We start from the raw sequence: 12048 nt of genomic DNA on the forward strand, positions 1-12048 counted from the left end.
TCGACTGTGGTCTTTGTGTGTTTCAGATAAATCTGCGGCTTATTTTAGTCAGTGGGAAGACGAAAGAATTCTTCTTCTCTCCCAACGACTCTGCAGCTGACATTGCCAAACACGTTTATGACAACTGGCCAATGGGTGAGTAGCTCATGATTGTCACTGGTAATGGCAGTGGGAAGTGTACAGCTGAGGTGTTTGTGTGGTATAAAGGTAGTTTATATCCTTCAGTGATAAATAATGTCAATCTAGAGCGATGATACTTGTAATTTACCTTCAAAAAGTAGAGACGGGTCACTCAGACGTTTGATTTTATTCATTAGTCCTCACACTTTAATCAAGCACAATAACCCTTGTAAAAACAGACTTTCCCATCACTTGGATGACCCATATCTAACTGATTTGACTCTACACTTACTTTAAAGCAACTGTCGTTCAATTGTTTTTGTCAATAATAAACCTTAAAATGATCCTGAATGAGCAGCGTGGCTTGACAGAGCTTCATAGTAAATTTCGATGTTTCAGCTCACAATTTTACTATTTTTCACTCTCACCTTTGTTAAAGCGTTTTCTTAAAGCTGCAGCAAGAAGCTGTTTCTATGGAGAAAAAAAACAAAAAGCTGAGGGACTGCTGAATAATACTATTCTAAATAATTATAAGCCGTGAAGCTGAAATAGGTTTATATTTATTATGCTTTAGATAAAGTCGCGTTTTTTTTAATTTTAAAGCCGCACTCGATGGAACGAGCCCTGCCCTTCACGATGCATCCGAACATTAGGCTCACATCAAGCCAGCGGCCGGCCAGTAGCAATTCAACACATGCAATTTCACGCACAATTGAAGCAAATTAGCCAGCAGAGCCCCCGTGACAAAAACAGTCTAATGGTTAGCGCAACAATAACAAAAGGTAACTTCAGCAGCAGGTGAAAGAATGCAACAATGGACCCCTAAAATAACTCGTCTGAGAAAACAGACCCTTAGCTACCAGTGACAAAAATCAGATGTTTGACAGTTGGAGTCACCTATTAAATTCTTCAGGTTCACCTGGCAGACCCTTGCTTTGCCTCCTTTTTTTTTATTATCTTCCTAATAGCGCTCTTTGGAAACCTGCTTTCGTTGAAGCATGCCTTTTTTTGTCAGTTTCTGTTGTGCTGCCTGCTGTGCGAATGTTGCCGCACAGTTTTGCTCACCTCTATGCTTACCAAGACTCAGCATTCCAGGCTGTCTCATTTTTAATTTTTTTTAACATTAAATCATCCACCAAACCTCTTTAAAATTGCATGCAGTGTTGCAAGATATGTACGATTGAATTAATCATGTAGGTGTATATGCATTTCCTATTCAAATAACGTTGTCAGCTGTCATCATGACACAGAAAGCGTGGTTTAGAAGTGACATTCCATGCTCTCGCATCAATAGCGCCACACGTGGACGCAGCAAAGCCAAAGTGTCAGCAGCTTTTTGCCTAAGGAAGAAGGTCCACATTGACAAAGTTAAATGTTTTGCTGGTTTTCAATGATTTTGTCACGCATGTCCGAATGCCATTTATTCGTTACATATTCGGTAGTTACCCCTGTGTCTGGTGCAAAAATCATCACAAGGTCTGGTGTGCATGCCAGCCAAATAACTCATTAAAAAGAATGGCATTTAGTCTGGTGACAGTGAGAGGTGCTCACCTCACATTTGTCAGTTTTTAATAGGCTTGTTCGGTGCAATATAAATGGAGAAAATGCACCTCGTCCATAAACACGATCATTGAACTCAGTTGCGCATCTGCACAGAGAAGATTTATATGCAAAGTGAAGGCCCTTCTTACATTTACATCCATATGGCAGTGAGGGTCTACTTAGATCTTGGCTAACTGTGGTGAACTCTTTTTAACCTGATTGTCAATGCATACAGGAATGCTGCATCTTTGTAATACACCCACTCCCTCACTGCTATAAGACCAGAATTAATTTAATACGGCAGACCTTCACCCACCCTCCAAACTGAACCGAGCGCAGCATATTTTCACGGTGCCGTGAATGCAGTCCTGTTCTAGAGAAATTCACAATGTAAGAAAAAAAAACTGCAGATTGCACAGATGGACTTGGATTCTCTTCGATAAGAGGGCTTTTCTGTTCAGTCCCGTCAGTTTTGGAAGCGCCCTGTGCTACTCCCAGACAACGGGCTGGAACCCCGTGAGACCAAGAGCAGCAACAACACCCCCGGCTTAGCTCGAAACAAACATCTGGTGGCCAGACTCTGCAGCCATGCAACTCCCTCCACTGTTTTCTCTCTCATTTAATGCCTTCACTTTTGTCTTTAGCTCTTCCCAAGCCACACCTCATGTTCTTCTCTTACTGCAACTCTTTCTCAAGCCTTGCCGTACATTCCACAAAGCCCAAATAATCGGATTCATTATTGAATCATTTGTACACTCTATCCCAGCTACTGTTGGGCAAGAGGCAGGGTACAACATGGACAGGTTGCAAGGCCATCACAGGACCAACATGGAGACAAACAACCATGTATGCTCGGTGTCACCCCTGCAGTCAGTTTATAATCACCAGTTAACCTAAAACACATGTTTTTGGACTGTGAAACAAAGTCGCGGCACCCGGACAGAACCCACGGGCGCACAGGGAAAACATACAAACCCCACGCAGAAAGGCCCCACCTAAGATTTCCCGCTGGGAACTTCATTGCTATGGGACAGCAGTGCTACCCACCACACCACCGTGAAGCCCTTTTAAACTGAATTTAATTTCAGGTAGCAAAGGGGAAGATTAGGACATATTTACAATAATGCAGGGATGTTTAATTACAAAGAAGATTATGTCAAATGACGTATAAAAGGTAAAATGATAGAGAAATTCAGAAAAAAAAGGATGGATTTACGGTCAAATCATGAGATAAGCAACAAAGAAAAGTAAAAGTTCCTTTCGTCCATATCCATAATTGATTTTCTTTTAAACTCTCACTTTCCATCCGTCTCTCTCTTCTTCTGTCAGACTGGGAGGAGGAGCAGGTCAGCAGTCCTAACATCCTGAGGCTCATCTACCAGGGACGCTTTCTACACGGCAACGTAACACTAGGAGGTGAGAAAACACTGGCGCTGCACCACCCGACGAAAACGCCCATGATGTGCACGTAGACCTGCACACGAAATCACAGCAGCGTGCTGCTGGAAAGTTCTTTGCTGTTCTCATCTTTTTCCTGAGCCGCAGAACAGAGGCACCTCAGTGCTCTCGACAAGCCCGCTTTGACGGAGAGGGAGGAGAGAGGAAATACAGAAAAAGAGGGGAAAGAGACTGGTCAGGAAAAAGGGGGAAGACTGGGTAAAGCGTAGACTTCAGGAAGGATAAAGAAGAGATGGAGAGGGAGGGGGTTTGAAAATGAATGCAGCCAGTGAAGAGTAAAGAGGATGTCTTTCTTTTGTGGCTGAGCCACCTCATTTCTCCTTGCTTTTCGACTTTTTAAAATTTTTTTATACCCCCACTAAATCAATTTAAATTTGACCGTTCTATTTGTGGTTGATTCAGTTACCACTGTCCATACACACCCCCCCGCCCCACCCATCAGTGCCATCCATCTGATAATTCTCTTTATCATTTGTCGTAACACGTTTGCACAATAACGCCAAATCTTGTCACTTCCAGAGTCCGGTGATGCATACACACACACACACACGTGCAACTGTGACGTAGCATTTCAGCAATGCACCTGCAGTGTTCGCCATGTAAAGCTGGCCTTTCACATTCCACCCCCGATCAGCCTTTTTAGTGACCGCCGATCACATTACTCCGGACAAATACTGGCTGATAACGATCATAAGGAGCTCCTTGTGCACATATGCTTCTCCCTGGCACCGACACAATTCACCCATCTTTTGTTAAACGTACTGGTTTGTGCTGAAAGTTGATTCAAAATCGTATCGATTTGTCCCCCGACTAGTACTTCTGAAATTGAATCGTTTAAGATTTTCTTTTATTCCGAGTTATCCTGGTCATTTTTTATGGACTTTTGGCCATCCAAGAATAAGAAATGAGCCACTAACTCCATATCAAGAACCGACATTGATCGAACACTACATGTATGTTTACACTGTTTCATCTATCTCTGACACTTTCACACTGTAAGACGTTATCTTTCTGCAACCAAATGACCTCTCAGTCATGTATTTTGACATCTACAGCCACAGCTTACTTTTCTTTACAGTGAAGCTCAACCCTGGCTCGAAATTTGAAGGAGTCAAGTGATACTCGTGGTGAATGACACTTTACAGACAGATTTACTGTAGCTGACTGAAAATAACCCTCTCTTTCTCTCTGTTGCTCTCATTTCTCCAATGCTAGCTCTCAAGCTGCCCCTGGGGAAGACCACAGTGATGCATTTAGTTGCCAGAGAGACTTTGCCTGAGCCAAATTCCCAAGGTAACAACCACCCCCCACCCCCTCCCCGTCTCCCGTCTTTTTCTTTCAGAGGGCTTTTCACTTGCTGAAAAACTTTAAATGTTCTGTTCTCAAGCCCTCATTTATTTCTACACATGGCTTCTGTTTCAGGAACGGCCACTAGTGCAAGTAATTGGCTCTTTTAAGTGTTACCCAAAGATACAGCACATTGTGCAGAATGTATCGCTAGTATTAATCATTCTCGGTGACAGGCTTCCTTTTTACGACGGCGTTGTAACACGACTCTACCTGCAGATCGGATCTAACAAATCTTTCATTTGCTATGCCTTCTGCAGAATTACTCTGAGGAAAGGTTACAAAATAGAAAAGAAGAAAACTCGTATTACTTCGGGGTAAAACCTGTTTTGTGAATTAACAAATGGTTTAGTTAACGCAGATTTATCAGCTTTCAGTAAAGGACAGGATACAACTAACTAACCATTAGTTGTATTAGTTTTTAAAAGAGACACAGCAGTGTTGCAGGTAAAGTGTTTAGTTTCTTAAGCAGTTTAATATTAAAATGTATTAAATACTTTTAAGCTTTTTTATGGCGAGGCAGTGTTTCCTTTTGTTTCTCAGAAACTTATTATATCTTCAGGGTCTGTACAACCACTAAAGTCAATTACAATCCAATTAATTGGAATACTATAATAATCCAATCAGATTAATTCAATTCCAAATGAGTCCAATTCATTCATTCACAAAAAAGTAGATGATCTCAGGAAACCAACAGACTGCATCGAAACTTCTCTTTGATCCAATCCCCCATCCTGAGTATGAGACAGTGGAAAGAAAAAACTCCTTTTAATAGGAACAAAGCTCCATCAGAACCAGACTTGGGAAGGATGCCCATCTGTGTTGACTGGTTGGGGGCTGAGAGGACAGGAAAGGGAAGACAAGCTCCATAACACCAGGCCAGGCATACCTGCTGAGAAAGAGAAACACAAGTTAATAACAACAACAATGCCATGTGTACGTAGAGAAAAATAAGATCAGAGTGAGAGAGGTGCATCATGGGAGCTCCCCCAGCTGTCTAGGCCTATAGCAGCAGAACTATGGGATGTTTCAGGCTCACCTGAGCCATCCCTAATCATAAACTTTATCAAATAGAAAAGTTTTAAGCCTAATCTTAAAGGTAGAGAGGGTGTCTGCTTCCTGAACCCAAATTAACAGCTGGTTCCACAGAGGGGGGCCTGATAACTGAAGGCTCTGCCTCCCGTTCTGCTTTTAGAAACTCTGGGAAACACAAGGAAACCTGCAGTTTTAGAGCAAAGTGCTCTGTTGGGAAAATATCCAACTATGAGATCTTTAAGATATGATGGAGCTCGGTCATTAAGAGCTTTATATGTGAGGAGAATCATTTTAAATTCTATTCTGAATTTAACAGGGAGCCAATAAAGAGAAGCTAAAACAGGAGAAATATGATCTCTGCTGTTAGTTCTCATCAGAACTCTGGCTGCAGCATTTTGGATCAGCTGAAGGCTTTTCAGAGAATTTGTGGGACAGCCCAATAATTAAGAATTACAGTAGTCCAATCTTGAAGTAACAAATGCATGGAGAAGTTTTTCTGAATCAGTCTGAGACGGGATGATGCTAATTTTGGCAATATTCTGAAGGTGAAAGATGGCAGTCCTAGAAACCTGTTTTACATGTTTGTCAAAGGACAGATTCTGGTTAAAAAAAAAGATTCCAAGGTTCCTCACTGCTGTACTAAAAACAAAGAAGTAAATATGTAGCTAGACAGTTTCTCCCTGTAGTTTTGGATCCAAAGGCAACGACTTCAGTTTTGTCTGAATTTAGGAGCAGAAAATTCAGTCATCCAGGTCTTTATGTCATTGAGACTTGCTTGTAGTTTCACCAGCTGATTTGTTTAATATGATTTCATAGATAAGTACAGCTGAGTATCATCAGCATAGTAATGGCAATTGATGTCATGGCATCTAATAATATCACCTAACGGAAGTATGTATGAAGTGAAAAGAATCTTGTGGGACTCCATGACTTACTCTGGTGTTCTTCGTTTATATGAACAATCAGGAATCTATCAGATAAATATGATTTAAACCAGCCTAATGCAGTTCCTTTAATCCTGATAACACGTGGAAGTTTCTGTAACAGAACGTTGCGATTGATCGTATCAAATGCAGCATTGAGATCCAACAAGGACAAGCACAGGCACAAATCTGCTATCTGAGGTCGAGAAGAGATCATTGGCCTGTCGATTGAATGAAGCCAATATGGAAGAGTTGATTAAGGGGAAAATAGTCTGGTTGGGATTGGGTCTAAAATACGGTTACAAGGGGAGCTTAACTGGACAAAAACGGTCCAAACACAAATCTAAAGATGCTTCTGATGCTGCTGTACTTACTGATGTCATCTCATTGATTATAGACGGCCGTGTTTATCTCTCTCCAAACCTAATGTTTTTCATTCCTGAAATTATTGCTGGTCATCTCATGCGGGATCAGTTTCTCACTGTGCAGGATCATTGTTTGCCTTTTGTTGTGATGCGTTTTTGTCTTTGTGTGTGTCCAGGTCAAAGGAACCGAGAGAAGACCGGGGAGAGTAACTGCTGTGTCATTCTGTAAACACACACCTACGCTGCCAGCCCTCCATCCTTTCTCATCTGTTCACACCGTCAATATCCTGGACCCAGTGAGCGTGTCCCCTGTCCTGGAGCCTGTCCACAATACGGATATGCATACAGACAAATGCACCACCCCCCCACCTTATGCACACATTCACACAGATATTGGAAGACAGCAGGCTCAGACTGATCCAAGACACAGAGTTGGGGAGCAGGAAATTGATTAAACATAGAGTTGATTCCTTTGTTGTACTTGATTTGTTGTCATAGCTGAGAATTAGAGGAAGGAACTGGATTTGCATGTGTTTTTTCTTCTTTTTTTCCCCTTTTCTTTATTTCTTAAGCCTTCTGCCGTTCACTTGTGCACAAGACCACACCTGCAGCACACACACACACACACACACACACACACACACACACACACACACACACACACACACACACACACCTTGTCTGGCCTCCTCAGCTGGTCTATTTAGTCAGTTCTCAAATGGCTCTTCATTCTAACTGGTTGCCATTTTAATACAGTGCTCAAGTTTATGGGTGTGGCCTTGTTATCCCATACGGAGCACTGAGAACTTTAACCACTAACAGCTCACCAACACACACGCATACAGACACACACACACACACACACACACACACACACACACACGCATACAGACAGACACACACACACTCTATGACACCCGGTCAACACATCCAACCGTATGTGTTTGTGTGAAATCCCTCAGTGCAGCAGACGAAGCGTTGATGTGCCTGATCAGAGAGCTCAAACTAGGACATGCTCAATCACAAACACAAACATCTGTGTTCTTTTTACTGCCCTGCTCTACATGTGCCCTCCCTGGTCACAAGAGAGAAATTAATCCTTTCTGTCTGCAGAGTGCTGTACAGTCCGAAACACATCCTGCTCTTTCAGTCCATCTTATTCTAGCCAAACGAAGCCTACTAAGCAAACAAATAGACAAAAACAGCCAGTGTTAGTGGTATTGTTTTGGATGTTTGTTGGTCCATGACTTTTGTGACTGTGTTTTGACAGTCCATGCATATTACTGACCGACTCGTGTTGTGATTTGATAAAAAACATTTTAAGTTTCCCTCCCTCTCTGATGCACCATCCCACTCTCATCGTGCTCCTTTTTTTTTTTTTTTTTTTTTGAAGGATCTGTCCGACGGTCACTGCATAAGCAGGGAAATCAACTCAACTTTTTTTTTTCTTTGAGAGGGGGGGGTCTTAATTTACTCCTTTCTCTCTCATTTATTCTCCTGAATTAATAAGTCCATTTTGCACAACAGAAGCATGTGCTCCTTTATCGGATTATTACAAATGTATAAAAAAAAATGTATTGTTTTATTTTATATGTTTCCAATGGAATTAATGCTCCAAACTAAGGTAACATGTGTAGAATATATTTAATATAAATCTTATATAGAACATGATGACTTTAGATCTTTGTGATATACATTATATTGGTGTTTAGTCTATGATTGTGTAAATGGTTAGCTTCTAGCCAGTTCACAGTCACTCGCTGACAATGTCTTGTGCTTAACAGCAGCAAATCCTCTCTAATCATTGATGGACTGATGGATTTTACTCTTTTTTTTTTTTTCTTTCTGTGCTCTTTTATTATTTTCTTTTCCATTTGTTCATAATTTAATGTTATCCTTTTTTTGTGTTTTTTTTGCTTTAAAGAATTGCTTTGTAACAGCACTAGGTCTTAAAAAAAATATTGTTTATATTGATCAGGGTTCAAATCTGTACAGAGATAAAACGTTTTCAAACCAATTGTAAATAGCACTAATGCTCCTTCTCCTCCCTCCAGTCTTCAAAATGGAATACATCTGTAAACTAAATAAAGGTTATTGAAGTGCGCTTCCCTCTGTCATGATTCATTGCCCATAGTGTTAAGACTAGTGCCACTGACTGATCAACAAGAATCCAAATGGAGGTGCGAAACCACACGTATAGATATTTTTAGCGGACTTAAACGTGGAGTTCAACAAACTCGGCAGGTATTTCTGTGGAAATCGATATTGTGAATTGTCAAAGGTGGTTTGAAGTGAGGATTAAAGCGCTCTTACACACTCAAACACCTTTAGTTTCAAATTCTAAACTGTACGGGGCAAATTCTCTAAAAGCACGAAGACCCTGAAGCAATTACTCCAGTCGTGTGATATTTATGGATAATTATTCTCAAGAACAAGCCCTTTTATTCTCAGTCCATTTCTCTGATTATACTAATGCAAATCTATGCAAGTAGTTTTCAAGGAAGTAGGAAGTTTTTTTTATGTGCAAAATGATTTAGCTGAACTGTGTGTTCAGCTTCAGTATAACAGGATCAAATATCTACTGCAGTTTAGTCTGAAATGTACTCTATAGTGATTCATGAAAATACAAAATTACAGCCCGAGAATCTCTGACATCGTGAATACTTTTTAAGAGTCCTTCCCTCAAACTTGTGTTAAGTTACCGGAGGACAAATGTACCGATCATATTGCACTGTCTAACCACAGGTGTCAAACCTTTATCGACTTGTTATGGGTGCTAGTTGGAAAGACCAAATTATGAATATTTCAAAACCTTATACATAAAGTGACACATCAAATCTTACCTCAACAATCATTAGCCAGCTCACCACTCAAAGTTAAGTGCTAACTTGTGCCTACACAGCTGGAGGTTGGAAGGTTGTTGGGAGACGGCTAAATGGTTTCCCGTTGCTGCTTCCTCAGCTCGGAATGCACTTAAGATTTGTCAGTTCACAGGAGCCAGTGAACATCATGTTGAGGTCTGGAGAACCCCTCTGAGACTGCTAGAGAGCCATGAAAATACATGAACACATTTGACTGCAGAAGAAGTTTCATTTGAAGGCCAAGGCCTCTTCTGTTTACCTGTGACTGGGGGTTATTTAACATTTAATGTGTCTCTGATTGTGTGATGTGTCCCAGAGAGGCTCTGCGAAGTGTACAACAACTAGCTTTTCCTTCTTCTCTCTGTGTGTTTGTTCAGCCTGCTCAGCTGACATGGGCATTAACAATGATTGTGTAATGCGCAACACTACGCTACAGGCAAAGCCGTGGGCCCGCATGTCAGGTATTACCTGGCGGAATTGTGTTTAGCAGGTTTCACTACACTGAATGTGCCATTAAATGTGCTCCACTTCTGATGACATTTTCCCTTCTCTGTCTGTTATGTGAACACACACACAGAGATCACACCTTCATCGCTCCCAGGTGATACAGTTAATGACTTTGTTGAGCCTCTGATGTCTTTTTTTTTTTTTTTTTTTATCTAGCATGAGTCTGTGAAATGTCTCAACAATCTCTGGAAAAACAGGATAAAATTTGGTTCAGACATCCAGGTTCTCTGCAGTATAATATATTATGGTATTTGAAATCATAAATTCTCTCAACTGCCTCTTCTTTCTAAACTTCAAACAACAGGACGTTCACGCCACATCACTCAGAAATTTGACTGATCAAGAGTGCAAAAGACCTTTACTCTGACTCCCCCCTCTGGTCAGTTTCTGCATTTCTCCATCTACAGTAACTATTGGTTTTTTCCTTCACAATGAACAGCTTCTTTTAGTTTTGAGGAGAACGATTACACTGAAGCTCATTTTTCTGCATTCTTCCCTTCCGGCTTTCCTTCCCTCGTATTTTTTATTTTTCTTCATCCCATTTATTTGTCCCCTAATATTTTTATTTCCTTTCATTTTCTTTCCATTCCATCAGTTTTACTTTGTTCTTTTGTATTTTTCCTTGTTTCCTTGTTCTTCCCCTTCAATCCCACCTTCTTTTTGTTCTTTTTATCTTTTTTTCCTCATTTGTTTCTTCTACCCATTTTTCCTTCTTTCCACCCTTCATTTCTCTCTTTCTTCCCTACTTCCTTTTTTCATCCTTCTTTCTCTCCTTCTTTCTTTCCTCATTTCCCTCTGTAATTTGTTCTTCCCTTAAATCCTTTTCTTTTTCATCCTCAATTCCTTTTGTCCTTCAAATTCTCTTTTTCTCCCTATTTCTCTCGTTTTTTCTTAGATTTTTTTTCATTCTTTTCTTTCTTGCTTTTCCTTATTTCCCCCTTTTTCCTTCCTCTCTCTTTCTCTTCTGATTTGTATGCCTCTTGGGCTATTTTTTTGTCCCTTCTTTACATCTTTCCACTGGTCTTTTAGTCCACCCTTCCATCATTGTTGCATCATTTTCCTCCATCCTTTTCTTCGTTTATTCCTTTCATCCTTCTTTCTTTCACTTTCCTGCAGTTGTTTCCTTTCTTCTCTCCACCTGTCCCTCTCAAAAAGATCCCCTCATTGCTGTGGCACTGTCAAGTCTGTAACTATTATTACCCGCCTGCTTCTGCACTTGTGCCAATCACGGTTTCTGTTTGGGGCATTTTGTCTCACCCCTTTTCCCTGCAGCATTCAGATAATACGTGGACATGCACACACACATCATCACTAGCATTCTTCCACACCGCTGTGGTTTTAAAGCAAACAACAAGTGGTGCCAGCCTCTACATGAGTCAGCCTCCACTCCTTCCTTCACCCGCCTCTCTTCTGCTCTTCCCCTTATTGTTCCTCACTCTATCATGACTGGGCAGGTATGAAGCACACAATGAGGTGCTGTTATCAGCAGTGCTCGAAATGCATTACGGTTAGAATGTCTACATGAGAAAATTATAATGGTACATAATAGCTGTGATTTTGATGAGCTGTGGTCTTCCTTTCATGGCTCAAAACAAAAGCAACTGTGACATAGTATACTCTGTATGGGGATCCTTTGGTCACATAACAGTCGAAGTAGATTATGTCACAAGAATAAAGGGCTCATCTGCTTCATTCAGTCTTTATTCAATCCACACATGTAACTCCACAGAGCAAATAATAGGATTACAAGTTATTTTTTGCTGGACTGAGCCCTCATTGTGTTGCAGGTGGTAACTGGATTGTTTGTTTGTGAGCTTTTGCAGAGCTTAAAAGAATAAAGGTTAAATAAATCCAAGTCTGCCTTAACAGTAAAGCATTATCCAAGCAGTT

General features: G+C 40.8%; 1 protein-coding gene across 1 annotated transcript in view; it reads left to right on the forward strand.

Moving 5' to 3' along the window:
• ubl3a (ubiquitin-like 3a) overlaps nt 1-8894 on the forward strand; it is a 34629-nt gene extending 25735 nt beyond the window's left edge. Inside the window, exons 2-5 of the mRNA XM_075487494.1 lie at nt 27-135; nt 2992-3078; nt 4336-4413; nt 6967-8894. Coding sequence (XP_075343609.1) covers nt 27-135; nt 2992-3078; nt 4336-4413; nt 6967-7019 — 327 coding nt within the window. The 3' untranslated portion in view covers nt 7020-8894. The remainder of the gene's footprint in view (nt 1-26; nt 136-2991; nt 3079-4335; nt 4414-6966) is intronic.
• Nucleotides 8895-12048: the final 3154 nt, after the last annotated feature.

The sequence above is a fragment of the Odontesthes bonariensis genome, chromosome 16, assembly GCF_027942865.1.
Source record: "Odontesthes bonariensis isolate fOdoBon6 chromosome 16, fOdoBon6.hap1, whole genome shotgun sequence".
Lineage (NCBI taxonomy): Eukaryota > Metazoa > Chordata > Actinopteri > Atheriniformes > Atherinopsidae > Odontesthes > Odontesthes bonariensis.